This window comes from Solanum tuberosum, unplaced genomic scaffold (assembly GCF_000226075.1).
Source record: "Solanum tuberosum cultivar DM 1-3 516 R44 unplaced genomic scaffold, SolTub_3.0 scf00012, whole genome shotgun sequence".
In the NCBI taxonomy this organism is placed as follows: domain Eukaryota; kingdom Viridiplantae; phylum Streptophyta; class Magnoliopsida; order Solanales; family Solanaceae; genus Solanum; species Solanum tuberosum.
The window spans coordinates 408,491-433,364 of NW_006238937.1; the positions used below are offsets into that span (position 1 = coordinate 408,491).

General features: G+C 33.6%; 4 protein-coding genes across 4 annotated transcripts; all 4 read left to right on the forward strand.

Moving 5' to 3' along the window:
• The first annotated feature begins 4,267 nt into the window (after positions 1-4,267).
• Positions 4,268-7,804, forward strand: LOC102603563 (probable LRR receptor-like serine/threonine-protein kinase At4g37250). Its single transcript, XM_006339785.2, has 2 exons — positions 4,268-6,066; positions 6,863-7,804. The coding sequence occupies exons 1-2, from the start codon at positions 4,455-4,457 to the stop codon at positions 7,555-7,557; spliced, it is 2,307 nt and encodes a 768-aa protein (XP_006339847.1). The 5' UTR covers positions 4,268-4,454; the 3' UTR covers positions 7,558-7,804.
• A 1,420-nt stretch (positions 7,805-9,224) lies between these two features.
• LOC102603900 (microtubule-associated protein RP/EB family member 1C) lies at positions 9,225-12,717 on the forward strand. The gene is made up of 6 exons (XM_006339786.2): positions 9,225-9,443; positions 9,540-9,695; positions 9,884-9,990; positions 11,609-11,852; positions 11,920-12,033; positions 12,123-12,717. The coding sequence occupies exons 1-6, from the start codon at positions 9,336-9,338 to the stop codon at positions 12,393-12,395; spliced, it is 1,002 nt and encodes a 333-aa protein (XP_006339848.1). The 5' UTR covers positions 9,225-9,335; the 3' UTR covers positions 12,396-12,717.
• A 1,706-nt stretch (positions 12,718-14,423) lies between these two features.
• Positions 14,424-16,264, forward strand: LOC102604236 (ADP-ribosylation factor 2-B-like). The gene is made up of 6 exons (XM_006339787.2): positions 14,424-14,657; positions 14,765-14,835; positions 14,948-15,067; positions 15,160-15,278; positions 15,857-15,938; positions 16,033-16,264. The coding sequence occupies exons 1-6, from the start codon at positions 14,510-14,512 to the stop codon at positions 16,036-16,038; spliced, it is 546 nt and encodes a 181-aa protein (XP_006339849.1). The 5' UTR covers positions 14,424-14,509; the 3' UTR covers positions 16,039-16,264.
• A 5,547-nt stretch (positions 16,265-21,811) lies between these two features.
• Positions 21,812-23,652, forward strand: LOC102604565 (ADP-ribosylation factor 2-B-like). Its single transcript, XM_006339788.2, has 6 exons — positions 21,812-22,045; positions 22,153-22,223; positions 22,336-22,455; positions 22,548-22,666; positions 23,245-23,326; positions 23,421-23,652. Exons 1-6 carry the CDS (start codon positions 21,898-21,900, stop codon positions 23,424-23,426), a joined length of 546 nt encoding a protein of 181 aa, XP_006339850.1. The 5' UTR covers positions 21,812-21,897; the 3' UTR covers positions 23,427-23,652.
• The last annotated feature ends 1,222 nt before the right edge of the window (positions 23,653-24,874 follow it).

Genomic DNA, 24,874 nt, shown 5'->3' on the forward strand with positions numbered 1-24,874 from the left:
ATATATATATATATATATATATATATTATTAGATAGTCTAATCTTCATGCTTAAAAATTATGCATTCATTTCTAACAGAAAAAAAAAACATTTTTTTGTTTAATCCATCTTTAAGGAAATTAAAGAGAAAACTATTTCTAATTAAAGATAGTGAACGTGAGTTGATGTCACTAGTAATATTTTTTCTTAAAGTCTTACGTACGAAAATTAGTTGGACTTGGGCAGTAGGGTTTGACCAATACCATTTAAATTGACTTATTTTTAATATTTTGAAACACATTTGTTATAATGTTTAGATAAAATAAGCCAAAAGTGATAAGTTATGATTTTTTAACTTATAACTTTTTGCTTAAATTAAATTTGCATCGTATGAGATTGATTAAAAGAAAATGTGCTTCCCGCCCATTTGTTGCATAATGTGACATCCTGAGCAATGTCTCGTTGATGGAATAAAGTAATCATATTTATTATATATGCAAATCCAGAAAAAGAAACTTTTCTTTTTCTTTTTGCCTTTCCCTTTCATTTTCCTTGTTACGGACGCTGAATATTTTCGTAATGCAACCAATTATGCAGGCAAACCATAAAAGGAATGGTCCACCAATATTAATTATAAGTTTGTTTAACAGATTAGATTAGCTAAATTAATTATGGTGGGGGAAGGGTTACCCTACCCCTTTTTTCTTGATTTATAATTAAAAGTAGATAAAGCTGCCTCAACCATTTTAGAAAGTGCAAAGGAACACCAAAAAAAAGTTGCCAAATTAAATAAAAATAATTTATTGGATTCCAATCCCATTAGTGATTAACATTAGATTAGATCTCGTAAAAATAATAATTAAGGTTATAAACTACTCACATGTACATGTCTGGGGTGATTTTTGGTTCTAAGAAGTTGACTAGGACCAAAGAAATCTTTGCTGGTAAGCAACTCAAGAGTCTTTAAGTGTGGGTTGCTCCAATGAAGCCAACATATATCCTCACGAATATTATTACATTTTAAGAGTGAAACGATATAATTTTGATTAATATATTAAGATGTGTCTTTTTCATCATATTGATATGATAAATGTTGTAATTTATAGTATTTCTCGTATAATTTTTAAATATCTAAAAATTTATTTTAAAATATCAAATTAATATAATCTAAATTAATTTTGAAAATTAATCAAATTAACTCTCGAGAAAGTGGAATATACCGTTCAAAAGGAACGGAGGAAGTATTGTTTGCTAATTCCAAAAGGTTTCAAAGTGGTCCATATTATTTTTCCACCGTGACAAAATTCAGAGTAACAGAATGACTATAATCATTTTTCGAACTCAGCTTTAAGAAAGAGACTCTCATTAATTATTATTTTTTGGGAGTTGGGATTTTAATATTGTTTGGAAGGTATTTTTTTTTTTACTTCATATGAGTAGTTATTGTTGTGCGTTATTTAAGGATCTGTTTGGCCATAGATTTTTTAAGTAAAATTTAGGTGAAATTTTGGCAAATAGTGTTTGTTCATATAATTTGATATTATTTGGTAAAAAAATTTGGTAAATAAACCAAATTTCCAAATACTAGAAAAAATTAGTATTTGGATCAAATCTCATTATTTGAGAACTTTTAAAAATTTTAAATTCTACACCAAAATTTTATCTTTTACAAAAACATCATCTACAGCATTTGTTTGCGTTGTATTACACAATTTTATACGTGAACACCAACACAGTGATGAAATATTTAGTGAATATGAAAATGATGAACAATCGACTTAGGGTAATAAAGTCATGTGCTTCGTCTACTTCACGATTTATGGAATGAAAATTGTTGCACTCACTCCAAACTATTGCATTGCTCCAATGTCATGGACACTACTTGTTATTTACCGCAACGAAGATCCAATTGACTTGTTGCGGAAGTCATCATGAATCTTGTTACGTTGACGTTTCTATCTTGCTATGTAATACAAACCTATGGTTAATTTTGATAGTTTTTAAATTTTTTGGGTATAACTCATATTTATTAAAAAAAGCGAAATATATTTCTCAATTATTATGACTAAACACATGATGAAATTTCACCAAAATAATATTTGTCAAAAATATTTGAAAATCTATGATCAAACGGTAGCTTAGTTCTAGCAATCAAAAAACAACTCGTCATTTGTGGTTTGGTTAGGGAGTTGGGACTATTGTCACCAAATTTGCGATACACATGAACTTTTGGTAAGTGGTAACAATGTCCAACTTAGAGTACAAGGGGTTTATCAAAATTTAACCAAAGTTCTTTCCTCATTTTAATCGATTACTATCATTCATTTCAGCCCAACTAATGACAATAATAATATATTCAATATAATTTCACTAGTGACGTCTAAGGAGGATAGTGTATATACAAACTTTATTCTTACAAGGTAGAGAAGTTGTTTCTAATAGACTATCAACTCAAATAAAAGTATTACAAAGCAGTTTGAAAAAAAAAACTTTGAGTTGAAGAAACAAATTTCAGCCCAACTGCATTGGAAACAAATTTATAATCCGTTTGTTCAAGTTTTTAGTAGGCCAAAAGTATGTATTCTTTTTTTAAAAAGTAGGCGTTTCAACAATTTTTGAAAGAAAATTAGTGTTTTTAGAAAGTGGTAGAAGTTGTTTTTATAGATCAGTTTTTAAAAGTTAATTTGTTAAACACAAAATTGCTTACTCAAAAATATTGTATTAAAATTGATTTTCAGTAAAAAAAAATAAAAAATTAAAAACTATTTTCCAAAAAGAATACTCTTTTCGAAATAAACTACTTTCCTAATAACATCTGTATCATGTGACTTGGGACTTGCTAACCACTTGTACCCAATAGTTCATCAATTGATTAATATAATGACTTAACTAGTTAACATTGCTATCTAATATGATAGATTTATTAGAAGTACTTTCTTAGTTTAATCTATTACTTACATGTTTTTATAGATCATGTACTTTATTTATTTCATGATAAAAATACAAATTAATACTCTCAAATAAATAGTGCAATGATCTAAAGGTTATTATTTGAATTTCAATATGTTGAACCGTTCCTTTCTCATAAATATGTTTGAAAAAAAACCAGTTTACTGTAATTTATTCAAAATTGTGTTATAAAAAGTCTACCATACTCCCTTTCAAGTTTTTTTTTTAAGACACATTTACTACCCACCCCCACCAGAAGACTTCATATTTTGTTTTTTTTTTCCTTTTTAATTATATCTATTATTAGTAGGTGTATAGTCTGATCTTTTTGAGTTTAATAAATTCCAACGTAAGCAGAATATACAACTTGTATCCAGCATTAAAATTACTGAAAAATAATCTGCAGGAAAAAAATCTCTGTTGGTCACATGGAAAATGTTAAATAAGACAGCAATAATGTTTATAATAATTACATTCATATAAGAAGATACATTTTATAAAGTCCATGTGTATATGAGTAGTTCTGCAAAATCTAACTCTACCTTGGTGTCACCTAGCTATGAAAGATGCTATTCCCTATTTAGGTTAATTAATTAAGTATTTGTTTCCAATTATGAGTACTTTAGTAGTATTAAACATTGTATTTTGGGACAGGAATATACAATGCAATAAAAAAATGTTAGCTAACGTTAGCATATAGGTAAGCTTTGGAAAAAGGAAATTACATAGAGCTAGATGGTGAAAGCAATTAATGGTGAAGTAAATATAATTTTTAGAAGTCTGAATACAAGAAAAAATTGTACTAAGTGAGAACTGTTCCATAATCCATGTGATAAATAGTCCAACATTTAATTAAAAGCATTATTTAGCTACAAAGATATCGGAATATAATATTTTGTTAATTTTTTAGAAATATATACATAAAATATTTAGCTTATGAAGAAATGATAGATTTACTGCTTTATAATTTGCGTATAAATTTATTTCTACTCAAAATATTAAATTTATTATTTAAAGAGTGAATGAACAAAATGGAATAGTATTTTATGCTCATCTCTTGCATTAAATTGCATTTTATATTTAGAACAAGTTAGAGTTGAGTGGATGAACTTATTTTAAGCTAAATTGATTGATAAAAATAAATCAAAAATCATAAGTTAAAATTACAAAATTTTAATTTTTAGGCTTATAAATTAAAAACTAAAAGTCAATTCAAATCGTCTCTAAGTTAATTTTATTTCAAAAATAGTACAATACTAAAAGGAAAATAGGATAAAAATAATTATTTTTCAGGTTGATTTTATAAAACAACAATAAATTGGGATAAGTATATTAATGGTCTGAACAGAGCATTTTGGTGAGGAAGGTTGGTTTTCGATGAGCTGTGTCTTCTTCTTCTCTCAATATTTTATAAACTTCCCTTCACATGGTCCCCTTTTTATCATAAATCTACATTTATTCTTCTAACTTTTTTTTCTATTCAATTCCTAAAAAAAAACAGAGATGTGGGAACATTTAGAGACACCATGAAATTCCAAACCTTTGATCTTGTTCTTCTTCTTTTTCTACTACTTGAATATCAAGCTTCTGGGCTTAACAATGATGGACTTCTGTTACTGACATTCAAGTACAATATTCTGAGTGACCCTTTAAGTGTTCTGCAGAACTGGAATTCTTGGGATGATACACCATGTTCATGGAAAGGGGTAGGTTGTGGAAATCCAAATGCTTCAGACCCAAACCTTCGAGTGACAAATTTGTCTCTTCCTAATTCTCTGCTTCTTGGTTCTATTCCTTCTAGTCTTGGTATGATTCAATATCTTACAAATCTTGATCTTTCTAATAATTCCATTAATGGCTCTATTCCTCTTACTCTCTTTAGTGCCCCTGAGCTTCAACGCCTTGATTTTTCTAACAACAGAATATCCGGCCAGTTGCCTGAGCTTGTCGGACATTTAAATAATCTTCAGTTTCTTAACCTCTCCGGTAATGCTTTGACGGGAAGATTACCGGCAAATCTTGGTAATCTAACTGTTGTTTCTTTGAAAGATAATTATTTTTTTGGTGCTGTTCCTTTTGGGTTTGATTCAGTTCAAGTTTTAGATCTGTCTTCAAATTTGATTAATGGGTCATTGCCTCCTAATTTTGGGGGCAGTAATCTCCGTTACTTTAATGCTTCTTTTAATAAACTTTCTGGAGATATCCCACCGGAATTTGGCAGCAAAATCCCTCCAAATGCAACTATAGATCTCTCTTACAACAATTTCAGCGGTGCAATTCCAGAGTCAATTGTTTTTATCAACCAAAATAGAAAAGCTTTTTCTGGTAATCCAGAATTATGTGGTGCGCCGCTGAAAAATTTATGCCCAATTCCGTCAACAGTAACAACTCTGCCAAATTCCCCTGAACCAACTTCTTCCCCAGCAATTGCAGCCATTCCGAAACCCACAGACTCAAACCCAGCCGCCGAATCTCCAAAAGAGGGCAAAAATGGGTTGAGAACTGGCACAATTATAGGCATAATAGCAGGGGATATTGCAGCAGTAGGAGTTTTAGCACTGATTTTCATGTACGTATACCGAGCCAAAAAGAAGAAAAGGAACATAGAAAATAGCATTAAAAAAGAAGCTGAAACTGCAAAAGATTTTGACTGGGCATCGTCAGCATCATCAGAAGAATACAACTGGTTAAGGTCATGGACTTGCTTGAAAAAACAAAGGCACGGAGATGACGACGAATTATCAGAAGCTTCCCATTCAGAAAGTGAAAATTCCCAATTGGGTCATCCTCAGCAGAATCACGTGCATACAGAGCAGAAAACAGGTGAATTAGTAACGGTTGATGGAGAAAGGGAACTCGAATTAGAAACACTACTAAAAGCATCTGCATACATTTTGGGAGCTAGTGGGTCGAGTATAATGTACAAGGCTGTGCTAGAAGACGGTACTACACTGGCGGTGCGACGAATTGGTGAAAGTGGTGTGGAACGGTTCAAAGATTTCGAGAATCAAGTAAAGGTAATTGCTAAATTGGTGCACACAAATTTGGTTAAAATCCGTGGCTTCTATTGGGGCGCTGAAGAGAAATTGGTCATCTACGATTTCGTTCCTAATGGTAGCCTTGCCAATGCACGTAACAGTAAGTCCACTTTTTCCCATATACATTATGTTTTACATCAAATAACGTTACAATTATTGAGTAGAATCGCGTCTTTTGTTATTTGTTTTACTATTTTGCTCCTGTTTTACAGTGGAGAATAAATTGAAACAAAATTGACTAGTCATTATGTGTGTACATTGTACCTAATCATCTCTAATTCTTAATTTGTTTCAATAAGTATCTTTTGAATAATTGCGAACATTTTGGAATATAAAAGTTCGGAGTAGGTTTGTACTTTTAAGACATTTGGTTATGCTTAATATTCAAAAGAAAGACGTAACAAGTCACTCAAATTAAGTTCACACATGTATAAAATTGTGCGCAAATTAGAAAAATATTATGAATTTCTGTTAAAATGCGCGGGAAGTAAAGGAGATAGTGGACCTTGGGGTGGAGTAGTTGAAACTTTAGTGTTTGTTTTTAATGTGGAAAGTAGCAGTAGTTCCCTCACTGCAAGTCAACCGTGTCTGTTTCTAAATGGGCGCCCCACAAATTCATAAATACCGCCAAACGCCCCCTCTTCTACTGTCACTTACATGGAAAATGACTACCTTTTAAAAAAAAAATATTACTCTGTAGGCCATAAGTATGCTCTTTTGTTATGTCAAATTCATGCATTTCTTTTGCCCACAACACCAATAATGTTAAAAGAATCTTCACCTTATTTACCATTTATAGTATGTTGTTTATTTTATAGATATTATTGTGAGAATCTTAGCGCTCAGTTGATTGACTACCTGATGTAATTATAACGTGTGCATTTTCATGGTTTCAGGAAAGGCTGGTTCTTCGCCATGTCACGTACCCTGGGAAATCCGGCTGAAGGTTGCTAAAGGTGTGGCTCGTGGGCTCACTTACATTCATGAAAAGAAGCATGTCCACGGCAACTTGAAGCCCAGTAACATTTTACTAGGGGAAGATATGGAGCCCAAGATTGGTGATTTTGGAATTGAAAGGCTTGTAACAGGAGACAGTAGTCATAAGACCTATGGATCTGCCCGTAATTTTGGAAGCAAAAGGTCCACAGCATCCCGTGAGAGCTTCCAGGACTTTACATCTGGGCCTACTCCAACCCCAAGTCCAAGTGCATTGGGCATATCTCCTTACCATGCACCCGAATCGCTTCGTAGCCTCAAGCCCAACCCGAAATGGGATGTATTCTCATTCGGGGTAGTCTTGCTGGAGTTGCTAACTGGAAAGGTGATTGTCTCGGATGAAATGGGACCCGCATCGGTCATCGGTGCTACCACATCAGCAGAGGAAGAGAAGAGTAAAGTGTTACGGTTGGCTGATGTGGCGATACGTGCTGATGTGGAAGGGAAAGAAGATGCTTTGTTGGCACTAATGAAAGTAGGATATAGTTGTATATCACCAACACCTCAGAAGAGACCAGGCATGAGAGAGGTTGTTCAAGCATTGGAAAAATTTCCAACTAATTCAACCAGTTCACCATACTATTATGGACCTTAATTAGCACTGATTAAAAGATGGACACAATTGTAGAGACAAGAGACTTTGTATGTAATGAGACTGACATCTTTGTTATTTTATTTTTTTTCAATTTTTTTGGTTTGTGTCTTAATATAGTATTAGCCATTGGTTTTCTTTTTTAACAGTGATTAGTGTAATTGTCCGTGCTTTGTTGTGTTGTAGTTTTCCTAAACCTTATGGTGACTTTGGATTACCAATATATATGACAACTTATTATGTGTTTGTATTTTTTGACTCTTTAATGTCATTCAATTTATTTTGGTACTTGTCATGATTCGCTATTGATATTTAAGACCATTGAATAAGACACAAACTTTGTAATCACTAAACAACAGCAAATTAATTTCTGATATATTATATTTTTCCTTTCGGTGGACAAAGATTTTATGTCTTGAAGATGATTGATTTCATTTTGGACTTTAGAGAATTGCAATAATACTTATTTAGATAATGTTTGACTGTATGAAACAAGGACAAAGAAAACCACATTATGTGTTGCCAACGAGACACTTCGAATAAACTAGCATGATGAGAAATACTTTCGATGTTTCGGCTATTTAATTTACAAAATACGTACACAAAATATAAATAATGTATATTATATTAAATATATATATATATATATTAATATAAATTTACTATATATATAACACATATTTATATACGCTATATATAATCGAATATATATAAAATGTGTCACCCATATTTGATTAAGTAGATAGGCGAAGTGTACATCTAACCAAGTCTTCCATTATAAATCCTAGGATGGGACTGGGAGATTAAAAAGTCTCGATCACGATTCACGCATTTGCCTTTAAGGAGCTTAGGCATAAGACTAAAACTATTAAGAACCACAAAATTCAAATGCTAATTATACCACTCCGCCGGTCAGATTCAAATAATTTATTCGGATGCTTGCCTAGTTGCCTTTTCAATTCAACAGAACATTTTTTTTAAAATGTAGAAATATGCTATTTTTTTTCTTAAGTAAAAAATATGTGCCACGTAAGCCATTATAAAAAATTAATTTTACGGTGGTAATAATTTTATGGTTAACTGAAGTTGATATGTTTTATTAAGAAAATATTTACCATTTATAATAATAATAATAATATTTTTTTCACTGGATACTTATATAATTTTAATACGTATTACAAAAAATAATTTATTAATCACATATAATACAAGTTTTATTCATGGATAATACATTTATCACACACTTTAATACACTTATTATAAATACATTGTACCACTTTTTTTTTTACCAAACAAACATAATATATTTTAAAAACATAACATAATTCACTTTTAATATATAACAAATTTATCATAATATTATTATGTATTGCTAAAATGATAATAAATATAAAAAGTATCGCTAAAATTACTTATTATTTATTGAAAAATACTCACCCCAATATTTTTTACTAATTTTATTTGGTTTACCTTATTTACCAATTAATTTTGTAAGAAGATAAAGAGGATCTTAGAAAAAGAACTCTTTGTTTCCAGAGGGTTAAACAGTAAGGAACGTGTTGTTGGGTCCTATCATCAAATTGGGCCTATTCATGACCCATTGGGCCTACGATCCGAATCCACTGATCACCGACCCTTTTCAATTTGAAAACCTATAGCTGGGGCAAGAAATCCCGCTCAAACCCTCATTTCAAACTCTGTTTCTCTCTCTCCTCTCTCTGTTTTTCTCTCTACGGAGCCTTCTAGAGATCTTTTCCGACGAGGAAAAAGGTGAAGAAGAAATGGCGGCACACATAGGAATGATGGATGGGGCATACTTCGTCGGTAGATCGGAAATCCTGGCTTGGATCAATTCCACACTTCATCTAAATCTTTCCAAAGTCGAAGAGGTATTGAATCTCTCTTTTACCTACTCTGCAATATCAGTTAAATTTCTAATTCATTAGTGCATCTTTCAAATTGATGTGCTTTTGATCCACGCACAGGCGTGTACTGGTGCGGTTCATTGCCAGCTAATGGATGCCGCTCACCCAGGGCTAGTCCCTATGCACAAGGTCAATTTCGATGCGAAGAATGAGTATGAGATGATCCAGAACTATAAGGTTCTTCAGGATATATTCACTAAACTCAAGATTACCAAGGTTAATCAATTTTGAAGTTCTGTTTTTTTTTAAAATTTAGTTTTATCCTTGTTAATCTCTTTTGAAAATTATTTTCTATGTTTACTGAGTGACATGCGTTTAAATATTTGGATTTGATCTACGTGGCCGTACAAATTGCTGGTTTTTTTCTAGTCAATTGATGTTAAATTCTGTGTTTGTGGTATTAGCACATTGAGGTTAGCAAATTGGTGAAAGGAAGACCTCTTGACAACCTGGAGTTTATGCAATGGTTGAAGAGATACTGCGATTCTGTTAATGGAGGCAATCTTCACAGGTAACCTTTTCAACCTACGTTTCTCTGTTGCAATTTTTTAATTTAATTCTTTTCAACAACCTTACTTATGGGCTGTGTATGTTTGTGCTGAGGCATGGAATTACTGTAATAATGGAAAAGGTGAAAACTGGAAATTAGGGCACAGAAATTGTTCACCAACGTAGAGATAAATAAAGAAAATGTCCAGCAAAGAGAGTTGAATATATTACCTAGATGTATTGAATAGGTAAAATGGGTCATATTTGTTGAGTAAAATTGGGTTGAGTTTATGAAAAGGTTATGAACTTAATTGCCACATTTGCTTGGGTCAAAATGAATTTGTGTTGCAGATCCTATCCCAGCTTGCCCCTTGCAGAACTCAAACTTCACTTGTTTGTCTTGATTTGTTCTGTTTTTTAAATTTCCTAGTTTGCAGCTATGCAATCGAGTTGTTAAATAACTATACTGAAGCTTTGTATGTTGTTCGGTTTCTTAAAAAATAGCTCTATGTGTCGGATCCTCCAAATGCTATGCTATGCATTTTTGGAGTATCTGACATTGGTGCAGCAACATTTGTGAGGATATGAGCAACATAGGATCCTTTCACCTGCATTAGGGCTATGTTTCCACTCTTGTTTTCATTTTTTTTCTCTTTTTTTTAATAAAGGTTTCTGATGTTTTAATTTTGTTAGTTGTATCGTTATCCAAATTGACCCAATCTTTTGAATTGGTGGATATAGGCTACATCGATTGTAACTTTTGACTTCAACCAGTTAGTATTCACGGAATTAGGATTTTTAATGGATCAGGGTTGACATCCCTATTCTACAACGATAGAACATATATGTATGGTTACTTTTTAAGCCCACCACAGATCCTATCAAGCTTGTATTCCTTTTCTGAGTTGCAAACTGGAAAAAATAATTATGAACTCTGGAATTCTAAACTGTCAAGATAAGAATATACTGGCCAGAAGCTCTTTTATTCTTCTATCACCAACCACGTCCATCATCATTGTTTCTAGACAATCCTTACTCTCCACCAATGCTTGCAGAGCATGGTGAGTACTCCCAAGTCCATATAGAGAAAGGTTGCGGTATGTTAACAACAATGACAAAAAAGTCAAAAATAGTTAAGTGTTATAATGGATCTTTATGAAAATGAACGTGGCTGGATGTGTTCTCTTCAGCATGTGTTACACCACCACTCGAATATAGTGTTGAATGGGCAAGGGTTTTGAATGAAATATACTTAAATAAGGCAGAACAAATATAGAGGAATTATAGAACCCAACCCTCCAACTAGTTCTTGGTCTGAAGAATAGTTCATAGTTTGTTGATTTATTGTATGAATTGCAAGGTAGCCTTGTGATGCTACTTGTGTAGAATTACTGTATGACCTTTCATATTTATGGTTCTGCCTGCAATGTATGGACTATTAGCTCAATCTTATACTCTCAGAAATTGTTTACGTGCAAGTTAACTTGCATTAAGGATTCCTTGTTTTACTGATTTGAAGTTGTAATGTAGCATGTGCTTAAGTGAGGGTTATAACTTTGTTCTCAACTAGGAGTACTAAATTGACATAAGAAACTTGCCTAATGGAGAACTGTTGTTTCTTTTCTTTATATCAATGACAGTTACAATCCTCTTGAAAGAAGGGAAGGGTGCAAGGGTGCCAAAGAAGTGAACAAAAGATCTGCTCCTTCACAAAATGCTACCAAAAACGCCTCAACTGCTTCAAAGCATGTCTCCCATAACTCTAGAAGAAATGAAGTACCTCATGTAAGCAGCACAAATCAATCTGGTAAGATCTCGAGGCCTTCTTCAAGTGGAGGATCGTCAACCTATTCTGAAACAGAACGTACTGCACATGAACAACAGGTAATACTAATTGATCAGGTATGGTTTTGTTTGAACCACTGAAGACTTATTACTAAATTCAATGCAGATTACGGAGTTGAAGTTATCAGTGGATAGTCTTGAAAAGGAAAGGGACTTCTACTTTTCAAAGTTGAGGGACATTGAAATCCTGTGCCAATGTCCAGAGATTGAAAACCTACCTGTACTACTCTTTCTATTCTCTAATCAGTAAAGTTATGCTGATTTTTTATAGCAGCATATTCAATTTCGTTTTTATCTTATATCTTACAGGTGGTTGATGCAGTGAAGAGGATTCTGTATGCTATGGATGATGACGCATCACTTGTAGATACTGAAGCCATGGTATCTGAGCAACACCAGCAAGTAGAGACATTGAGTTGCATATCTGAAGAGGCAGAAGAAAGGCTGAGGGTAGACACTCAAAAGAGGAAAAACATTGTCAATGTTGACGTTGACCTTGCTGCCAGCAATACATTGTCTCCAAGGCAAAGGATTTCTGATGCTTCTGATGTCCATTGCAGTGGATCTCTTGTGACATATTGATCAACCTTGTCTCCTGGATAAATGATTGGGGAATAATTCCTGCTACCGTCTTTGTTACTCTAGATATATGTTGTCTGAGCATACTTCATTTCTCAGCAATACCGTTTGAGGAATTCCATCAGTATAGAAGTAGTGAATATAAAAGCCGATCTGGTTTGTCTGATTGTCTTTTGTGTACAACATTGCCCTATGTTATTATTGTTCTATAGCAAGTATTGGCAACTGTACTGGTTGCTTTGTAGTCACTGCACTGTAGTGCAAGTCTTGGGTCATTTAGGTTATGATGATTACTGTGGTTTAATGGATACTTAAGTTTCAGTCATCTTTTTGCGTATCAATTTTCATTTCTTATCCAGTGACTTTAGCTTATTTGTTTTATTATTACTAGCACTATCAGGAATTTCACCATGGTGAATGTATGTGGAATTAAATACTAGCTACTATGTCAAATTTGCAATGTATATAAACTTTTAATTGATGCACAATTGAAAGAATACCACAAAAGAGTTCAAATTTTGTTACATCTTGTCTTCACAAATTATTTACATAATTGGTCAACAAAATATAATCAGACTTGCATGTAATGTGTATTAAATGTATGTAATTATGTATGCATCTCTATCTATATGGTAATTGGCATAGGGTTTTGATTTTTGAGGAAATAACAAAATATAAAATTAGAACCAACTGAAACGACCAATCTCTAGGTAACCACCAGTTCGCACAATAGACGGCCTTAAAATTAGGACCAATCACTGACATAAAAGTTTTTCCCCTTTAAGAAATCCAGATTTACAATTTGGAATAGTAGCTATCGTTATTGTTGAAGAAGAATTCTGGAAGAGCTGCAATATGAATTCATCAACCAATAAGGTATGATTTGTAGATCCAAATCACTCTTTTCTTTTTTGTCTTGCCCGTCAAAAGAATGGAAGGAAATTGTGTATCATCATATTTTGTTAGTAATTACTTAAAAAGATATTGACATTACAGGATGTGAAGGCACCAAACCAAATGGAAAGTGTGAATTACGAATCATCAGTTGGACAAGGACAAGAACAAAGACCTGTAGAAGTAATTCATCAGCCACAAATTCAATCAAACACTAGCGGTGGTGTATTAGCTAATGCTGCTGCCTCTGTTGCATCCACCCTCGAGTCCGCCAAAAGAGCTATTTCACGGAAATAACTCCATAATATATACTCCCTCTCTTGTCTAATTTTTCTAATACCTACTTGTTTATTTCTAAATGCGATAACTTCTTCATGTCACTCTATCGTCTAACCTCTACACGTTCGATGGGTCCATACTTTAGTCTTCAGAAAATATTCATCATCATATCTATTAATATTATTCACTACTCTTGTATAAATATTTGACTCATTTCAGAGAGATATTGTTAATCATAATTACTAGTGTTTCTGTTATGTTAAGTCAAATTAATTAAGAGAGTAAACGAGACAAGAAAATATACAAGGACAAAACGATGAAATATAGCTTGATTTTTTAAATCAGACTTCTAAGTTTTTATAATATAACCTCGTCCTATTTTCTTGATTTTTCACGTGACTCGAGCTTCTAACATCAAGTATGCAATTTCCAGTAAAGTAAAGTAAGCCAAGTAACGACTATCTACAACCTCTTCTTTCATTTGTCCTGAAAACAAGCTATTTGTTCTGAAAGAACACGCTTTTTTCACGACAAGAGCGGTATTGTAGCATCAACACGAAAGTTATATATTGTCACTCTTTTATGAAAGATAAAGTTGATTTATTGCATTGCCAACGATTCTTTACTTCTCATACAAGTAATATGTGATTTGTTTGTATTTGCAAATTTAAAAAGGGAACCTGCTTTTAGTACACGTACGAATCACTAACGGATTGAGAGTATTTGTTAAAAGACAGATGCTTTCTTAGCCAAAAAGTGAAATAAGAATAAATTTGAATACTTTATTCTCCTCAAACATTATCAGAATCATATTCTCTTCTTTTTTTTCCTTTAAAGATTCGAAAAATTGCAATTCATTATTTGTATACAAAAACTATAGCCTATTAGTGAAGTGTGATGAACTAAGTCAAGTCTCTGAACAAGTAGAAGTTCATTTTAGAGCAATGGGTATGTCAATTTCCAAGTTTGTAAAAATGTTATTTGCAAAGAAAGAGATGAGAATATTAATGGTAGGACTCGATGCGGCTGGCAAAACAACCATCTTGTACAAGTTAAAACTCGGGGAAATTGTCACTACCATACCTACTATTGGTATTTTTGCTATCTCACCTCTATATACGTTTAATTGCAAAGAAAAAACTTAATATTTTCTTGAATATTTGATTATTATTTTTAATATATACATTAATTGAAACCAGGATTTAACGTGGAGACAGTGGAGTACAAGAATTCCAGCTTCACAGTATGGGATGTGGGTGGACAAGATAAGGTATTTAATAAATTAATTCTCACATATATATATGATTACAATGAAAGTTAGTTACTAGGTTGATGATGATTATATTAATGTAACTAAATTGTTTTAGTAATTAATTGTACAGATCCGGCCTCTATGGAGGCACTATTTTCAGAACACACAGGGTCTAATATTTGTTGTAGACAGTAATGATCGAGATCGAATTTCAGAAGCCAGAGATGAGCTACATCGCATGCTTAATGAGGTAAAATACTCTCCGTCCCATATTAGTTGTCATATCGATGATGGATAATTCTCGTAACTTTTAGAATACGTACAAATTCATGTGTTATGTAGGAAGAATTACGAGGCGCTACAATTCTTGTATTCGCAAATAAACAAGACCTTCCAAATGCTATGAATGTTGCAGATATCACCGATAAACTTGGCCTGCATTCACTCCGACAACGACGCTGGTAAACCACAAACTTAATATTATATCACACCGCAAAAGAATATTTGCATCATTAGATTATCTAATATGTTATGATTTTTATTATTATATGTAATTCCCCATGATAAGTGAAATTAGTTTTATGAGAATAAGGTGTTACAAGTGAAATTATGCTTATAGGTAGTACAATTTTTGTAGGAATTTTAATATTTTTTGTCAGCAGACTAAAATAACACTACAACAAAAATGATCATTAGCGGCAATTAATTCTTAATTGCCGTGGCCATTAGCACTCTTTGTATATGTCCCTAAAGCCTTTAGCGACATTGGTTCTAATGACACTTAACTAATGTCAGTAAAGACTTTAGTACTCTTTATTAATGTCAATAAAGTTATTTTTGTTGTAGTGTCACCTGCCTAGCCGTAATAGTAATTAGTTTGTATTTGGTGTATACTCAATGGATAATACAAGTATAATAATAAGTGTGTTAATCGATATACACACTCAATAGAGGAGTGTGTTAAAAGATCTGAAAAACTTTGTTCTATTCAAATTGTAAGAGGGCAAGAGATCTCATTTTTATCCGTATTTTTTTTTAGGTACATTCAGAGTGCTTGTGCAACATCTGGACAGGGACTTTATGAAGGTCTTGATTGGTTATCACATAATATCACTGGCAAGGCAAGAACATTATGGCCTTTTCACCTCCTCTTTTAATTTCATTTTTTTCTCACCAAAACAAAACTGAATTTACTTGGTTAAATCATAATTGCAGGCATAAATTCAAAGCAGCATCCAGCTCAAGAAAATCCTCTTATTTAAACCCCCAAACGCGTTGATTTTAATAGAAGCTATGACTATACGTATATTCTGATGCAACATTTCATTATTGTAAACTATAGTATTGAATTCCATGATTTTTGCCTATCCGTGTATGATTGAATTTCATAATTTATGACTTTATGTATATGGTTGAAAATTCAATATGATAATTAAACACTCATCAACATTCACGACTTCATTCTCCTTTTAAGGCTTATCCGAAAGAGAATATCGTAATTCTTCACGGTGAATATCTAAACGGGTTGTTTGATGTTCAGTAATTCTTGTTTAAGCAATTCATACATATTTTGATCTAAGATTACACTCTTCCGAATTTAAGCAGTAACATATTCTTCCATAAATCTAAAAATATAAAAGAAATTAACAATGCATTTTCACAACTCGACCGCTACATCAATTCTGTTCCATTTAATCTCTCTTTCATGGCGGAATATTTTTCGGGATAAGTAATATTACTTGAAATGCTAGACGCGCAAATAATGGTTGTGGTTTTGGGAATAAATTTGAGAATAATCAATAATGTAATGAAACTTCATGATGTATCAAATGACATTAATCATTGATAAGTTGGATTTTTTAAATTTTATAATGGAAGAACTTACTACCGGAGCCCTTAACCAAAGAAGGCCCATGCATACAGCCACATATTGTTACTTCAATTGTCTTAATTGACCTAATATCTTAGGAACAAGAATAAAGTGTAGTTATTGATCACCAATGTTTTTTTATTAAATTCAATGCAATAATACATAAATGTAAAGTTGAAACATAAATCTAACGGAAGCTGCTAATCATTTATTTTTCAACAATGTCATACTACACCACAATGAAAATTTAATGTGGATCGAAATCTCACTAAGATCGAGTCAAACTTCAATAATAAACATGTCATGACATATCTGCAACAACACGCATGTAATATTATTAAGAATTACACAGATGGTGAGAACTCAACCATAGATGAAACCATGGAAGCCATAACTGGCAACTGAGAGAAAGCAATAACAGAGAGGAAAATATGATTTGGTAAAATAAGAACTCACACCTTTCATTGATCAGTAGTGAAGTACTTATATACATGTGTGAATATACATCAACGAATATGCAGAAAGAGAAAATATCTAACTAACTAATTAGCTCTCTAACCGACTCTGACATCACTAACTAACTGCACTAACTAACAGAAAAGATGGAATCTAACTAACTGAATGTCATAATTAATACACATTTTAATCATGATTGTTAATACCCCTCCTCAAGTTGGAGGTGATGATTTCACTGCCAACTTGTGTAAAATGACTGAATGTTTGACACCAGTGAGAGCCTTGGTAAGAATGTCAGCAAGTTGGTCAGAGGTGGACACATGGTGCAGAGAAATGAGCCCCTCCTGAAGCTTACTGCGCACAAAGTGACAATCCACTTCAATGTGTTTAGTTCTCTCATGGAACACAGGATTACGAGCAATGTAAATAGCAGATTGACTGTCACAGTAAACAGCAATAGGAGAAGAGATAGGAACAGTCAATTCAGTAAGCAACCTGTGAAGCCAAGTCAACTCTCCTACAACCTTTCTGAGTGATCTATATTCTGCTTCAGCTGATGATAGGGAAACAGTCTCTTGTTTCTTGGACTTCCAGCTGATGGGGCTGTTCCCAAGTAGTACTAAATAGCCACTGACTGACCTCCTTGAGTCTGGACAGGATGCCCAATCTGAGTCACAAAAGGCTTGAACTGTACAGTCAGGGTCCATAGATAAGTGTACTCCCAAAGTAGGATCCTTCTTTAGGTATCTAAGAAGGTGATAAGCTGCTTGTAGATGAGGAGCTCTAGGATCTTGCATGAACTGACTCAATTGTTGAACACTGAAGGCTATGTCCAGTCTGGTATTAGTAAGGAAGTTCAACTTGCCTATCAACTTCCTATAGAATGTGGGATCAGATAGAGGAGGACCTTCCTTGGCTCTTAGTTTGACAGTAGGATCTAGTGGTGAAGACAGAGGTGCATAATTAAAGCAATCATATTCTCTGAGTAAGTCCAAAACAAACTTTCGTTGTGAAATAAGAACCCCCTCTGTTGTGTCAAGTATCTCTAAGCCCAGAAAGTAATGGAGTCTGCCAAGATCCTTGATCTTGAAAGTGTCGTCTAGATACACTTTGAGCTGTACAATTTCAGTTGTGTCTGTGCCTGTCAAAATAACATCATCTACATATACGGCAACAAACACTACCAAGGGTCCTGCCTTCCTGTAAAACAGTGAGTGATCATAATGTGAGTGTGTGTAACCCCTGAATGATAATGCCTCAGTCAGTTTGGCATACCACTGCCTACTGGCCTGTTTGAGACCATAGAGTGACTTATTTAGCTTACAAACCAGACCTGGATTAGGTATCTCAAGGCCTTGAGGCACTTTCATATACACCTCTTCATGGAGATCTCCATGAAGGAAAGCATTATTAACATCAAGTTGAAACATACCCCAGCCTTTCTTCACAGCACATGCTACTAAGGTTCTTACAGTAGTCATTTTAACCACAGGTGAGTAGGTTTCAGTATAGTCTATTCCAGCCTGTTGTGTATATCCTTTGACTACTAGTCTTGCCTTGAACCTTTCTATGCTTCCATCTGCTCTATGTTTAACTTTGTACACCCATCTACATCCAATTGCCTGCTTGTCTGCTGGTAGACTTACAAGATCCCAAGTGTTGTTGGCATACAATGCCTCAAATTCTTGTGTCATGGCTTTCTGCCATGCAGGGCTCAGTGATGCTTCCTCATATGATGATGGCTCACTATCATGACAAACATTCTCAACAAGAGCTTGACTGTTAGATGCAATGACATCAGGAGACACATGGTGGTGTTTGGTAAACAAGGCAGTAAGAGAAGTGGGATGATTTTGTGTGTTTTGTGTGTTGATGTCAACAGGTTTTAGGCTAGGAATGTTGACAATGTAATCTTTCAGATGTTGTGGAATTTTATTTACTCTATGGGATTTTCTTTGCACTACTGTGGAAGGAACATGTGGTGGTGGTGTTGGAGATGTAATGGTAAGGACAGGAGGTGGTTGTGCAATGGGATCCTCAATGGTGTGGTCAGGTGGATGAATGGGAATTGTATCAGTTACATTGTTATAGTCACTTACACAATTATCACATGAGGCTAATTCAGTATAATCAGTAGAAGGAATAGACCTCAAAACAGAAGGAAAAGAAGAGCTTTCAGCTGACAAAGTAAAAGGAAAGACATTTTCATGAAAGATCACATCCCTGGAGACATGTATCTTCTTTGTAGCCAGATTCATTACCTTGTAACCTTTTGTTCCAAAAAGATATCCCAGGAAAATGTGTGGGGTGGTTCTTGGTTCAAGTTTGTCTCTAAGTACTTTCGGGACAGTGGGGTAACAAAGGCACCCAAAAGATCTAAGTTGGCTATAATTTGGTTTTCTTTTATACAACAGTTCATAGGGGCATTTATTTTTCAGATGGCTTGAGGGAAGTCTATTGATGAGATGGGTGGCTGTCAGAACACATTCTCCCCAATACCTTATAGGTAGTTTAGATTGAAACAAAAGGGCTCTGGCTGTTTCCAACAAATATTTATGTTTTCTTTCCACCACACTGTTTTGTTGTGGTGTGTATGGACAAGTTTTCTGATGAATGATCCCTTTGGATAAAAGAAATTGGTGTGTTTCATTGTTGGTAAACTCCAGACCATTATCTGTCCTAATGTTTTTGACTGTGGTGTTGAATTGATTTTCCACCAGACCTATGAAATTTTTCAGAACTTGTAAGGCATTGCTTTTGGTACTTAAAAGATGGGTCCAAGTTGACCTGCTGTAGTCATCTACTAATGTAATGAAGTACTTGTAGTTGTCATATGTGGACACATGATATGGTCCCCATAAGTCAATGTGAAGTAGTTCAAAAATGGATTTGGTTTGACTGGTACTGTGATTAAAAGGTAATCTCTCTTGTCTTGCCATTGGACAAATGTTGCAGGAAAAAGGTTGTTTGGGAGAAAAAGTGGCTGGTAATGCAGTGATACTCTTCATTTTAACAAAAGGTACATGGCCAAGTCTATTGTGCCACAACAAGTCGACATTATCTCCAGAATTGTTACAGGAAATATGATCAAACAAGACATCAATATTATTGGAAGGAGAAGTACACACAAGAGGAACAGAGTTGTGAACACTATGAGATTTATCTGCAGTAGAAGGTTTGACAGAAGAAGAATTGCATGTTTTATTTTTGCTAGAACAAGAAAAGAGACTATTATTAGGAAAACAACAACATATTTGACTGGTATCGATTCTATTAGAAGTCTTCAGGCATTTTGAGCACAAGAAGTAGAGCCCATCTCTGCTATTACCAATCACCTGAGGCCTCTTCACTGAAGGGGCCTGCAACAGACACAATGCATTAGTGAACAAGACTATGCATTTCATAGAAGTTGTTAAGGAATGGACTGAAACTAGATTATACTTAAAAGAAGGCACATATAATACTTGATGTAAAGTGATATTAGATGTGACTGGTACATCCCCAAATTCTGTTACCTTAACTTTGTATCCATTTGGAAGTGAAACTAGTATAGGAAAAGGCAGGGTTCTAATGTTGATTAGGGAAGTTCTGTTAAAGGTTATATGATTTGATGCCCCTGAGTCTATGATCCACAAATTAGCACTTGATTCAAAACACTTGCATGAAGGATTGCCAAAATCAGTAGAAGAAAAACAAACCACAATACCTGCAAAGTTCATGGATCCAGCAGCAACACTGGAGGCATTATTGGCACCAGCATCTTCTCCCACATTTTCATTCTGAAAATGTTGCAACAGGTTCATAATCTGTCCATATTGTTCCTTTGTGAAGCTGACATTTGAATGATTGTTGCCTTGTGACTGTTCCTCTCCATGAGTATTCATCATGTCATTTGCAGCACCATATACATTTGCCACCACTCTCTTCCCTTTGAAGTTTGGGCTTTGTTGTCTGAAACTCTGACCACCATTGTAACTCCCTGACCTGAAGTTTTGATTATTGTTACCTTGGGGATACCCATGCAACTTGTAACACTTGTCCCTAGTGTGTCCAGTCCTCTTACAATAGTCACACACTATAGCATTTCTACCACTACTACTGCCTGAGTAATAGTTTCCTCCTGAACTGCTTCTACCAGCATAATTGCTATCACCACCTACATAACTGTTTCCTTGATAATTTGTCCTGAAAGTCCTTCCTCCATGACTCTTGTTATCAAGAGAATTTGCATTCAAAGAGATTGAATCTGTGGGCATTCGACCAATAGGCTTAAATTCTCTTTGTTTTTCCTCCTGGATTAACAGTGAGAAAGCCTGTCCCATAGAAGGGAGTGGATTCATCATGAGGATATTTCCCCTCACTACTGTGTACACTTCATTTAGTCCCATAAGGAACTGAATTAAACGTCTATCTTGCTCTGCCTTGTGCATACCATCTTCTCATACAAGTAATATGTGATTTGTTTGTATTTGCAAATTTAAAAAGGGAACCTGCTTTTAGTACACGTACGAATCACTAACGGATTGAGAGTATTTGTTAAAAGACAGATGCTTTCTTAGCCAAAAAGTGAAATAAGAATAAATTTGAATACTTTATTCTCCTCAAACATTATCAGAATCATATTCTCTTCTTTTTTTTCCTTTAAAGATTCGAAAAATTGCAATTCATTATTTGTATACAAAAACTATAGCCTATTAGTGAAGTGTGATGAACTAAGTCAAGTCTCTGAACAAGTAGAAGTTCATTTTAGAGCAATGGGTATGTCAATTTCCAAGTTTGTAAAAATGTTATTTGCAAAGAAAGAGATGAGAATATTAATGGTAGGACTCGATGCGGCTGGCAAAACAACCATCTTGTACAAGTTAAAACTCGGGGAAATTGTCACTACCATACCTACTATTGGTATTTTTGCTATCTCACCTCTATATACGTTTAATTGCAAAGAAAAAACTTAATATTTTCTTGAATATTTGATTATTATTTTTAATATATACATTAATTGAAACCAGGATTTAACGTGGAGACAGTGGAGTACAAGAATTCCAGCTTCACAGTATGGGATGTGGGTGGACAAGATAAGGTATTTAATAAATTAATTCTCACATATATATATGATTACAATGAAAGTTAGTTACTAGGTTGATGATGATTATATTAATGTAACTAAATTGTTTTAGTAATTAATTGTACAGATCCGGCCTCTATGGAGGCACTATTTTCAGAACACACAGGGTCTAATATTTGTTGTAGACAGTAATGATCGAGATCGAATTTCAGAAGCCAGAGATGAGCTACATCGCATGCTTAATGAGGTAAAATACTCTCCGTCCCATATTAGTTGTCATATCGATGATGGATAATTCTCGTAACTTTTAGAATACGTACAAATTCATGTGTTATGTAGGAAGAATTACGAGGCGCTACAATTCTTGTATTCGCAAATAAACAAGACCTTCCAAATGCTATGAATGTTGCAGATATCACCGATAAACTTGGCCTGCATTCACTCCGACAACGACGCTGGTAAACCACAAACTTAATATTATATCACACCGCAAAAGAATATTTGCATCATTAGATTATCTAATATGTTATGATTTTTATTATTATATGTAATTCCCCATGATAAGTGAAATTAGTTTTATGAGAATAAGGTGTTACAAGTGAAATTATGCTTATAGGTAGTACAATTTTTGTAGGAATTTTAATATTTTTTGTCAGCAGACTAAAATAACACTACAACAAAAATGATCATTAGCGGCAATTAATTCTTAATTGCCGTGGCCATTAGCACTCTTTGTATATGTCCCTAAAGCCTTTAGCGACATTGGTTCTAATGACACTTAACTAATGTCAGTAAAGACTTTAGTACTCTTTATTAATGTCAATAAAGTTATTTTTGTTGTAGTGTCACCTGCCTAGCCGTAATAGTAATTAGTTTGTATTTGGTGTATACTCAATGGATAATACAAGTATAATAATAAGTGTGTTAATCGATATACACACTCAATAGAGGAGTGTGTTAAAAGATCTGAAAAACTTTGTTCTATTCAAATTGTAAGAGGGCAAGAGATCTCATTTTTATCCGTATTTTTTTTTAGGTACATTCAGAGTGCTTGTGCAACATCTGGACAGGGACTTTATGAAGGTCTTGATTGGTTATCACATAATATCACTGGCAAGGCAAGAACATTATGGCCTTTTCACCTCCTCTTTTAATTTCATTTTTTTCTCACCAAAACAAAACTGAATTTACTTGGTTAAATCATAATTGCAGGCATAAATTCAAAGCAGCATCCAGCTCAAGAAAATCCTCTTATTTAAACCCCCAAACGCGTTGATTTTAATAGAAGCTATGACTATACGTATATTCTGATGCAACATTTCATTATTGTAAACTATAGTATTGAATTCCATGATTTTTGCCTATCCGTGTATGATTGAATTTCATAATTTATGACTTTATGTATATGGTTGAAAATTCAATATGATAATTAAACACTCATCAACATTCACGACTTCATTCTCCTTTTAAGGCTTATCCGAAAGAGAATATCGTAATTCTTCACGGTGAATATCTAAACGGGTTGTTTGATGTTCAGTAATTCTTGTTTAAGCAATTCATACATATTTTGATCTAAGATTACACTCTTCCGAATTTAAGCAGTAACATATTCTTCCATAAATCTAAAAATATAAAAGAAATTAACAATGCATTTTCACAACTCGACCGCTACATCAATTCTGTTCCATTTAATCTCTCTTTCATGGCGGAATATTTTTCGGGATAAGTAATATTACTTGAAATGCTAGACGCGCAAATAATGGTTGTGGTTTTGGGAATAAATTTGAGAATAATCAATAATGTAATGAAACTTCATGATGTATCAAATGACATTAATCATTGATAAGTTGGATTTTTTAAATTTTATAATGGAAGAACTTACTACCGGAGCCCTTAACCAAAGAAGGCCCATGCATACAGCCACATATTGTTACTTCAATTGTCTTAATTGACCTAATATCTTAGGAACAAGAATAAAGTGTAGTTATTGATCACCAATGTTTTTTTATTAAATTCAATGCAATAATACATAAATGTAAAGTTGAAACATAAATCTAACGGAAGCTGCTAATCATTTATTTTTCAACAATGTCATACTACACCACAATGAAAATTTAATGTGGATCGAAATCTCACTAAGATCGAGTCAAACTTCAATAATAAACATGTCATGACATATCTGCAACAACACGCATGTAATATTATTAAGAATTACACAGATGGTGAGAACTCAACCATAGATGAAACCATGGAAGCCATAACTGGCAACTGAGAGAAAGCAATAACAGAGAGGAAAATATGATTTGGTAAAATAAGAACTCACACCTTTCATTGATCAGTAGTGAAGTACTTATATACATGTGTGAATATACATCAACGAATATGCAGAAAGAGAAAATATCTAACTAACTAATTAGCTCTCTAACCGACTCTGACATCACTAACTAACTGCACTAACTAACAGAAAAGATGGAATCTAACTAACTGAATGTCATAATTAATACACATTTTAATCATGATTGTTAATAAATATCTAGGTCGATCTCAGCCAGTTCCTTTGTTTTAGCTGGGCAATTCGACTCACCTATCTACTATAATCGAATGTAACGGCCATCTTGAACGACAAAATATACATTATTTACTTTTTTTTTCTTCTTCTCTTGTAC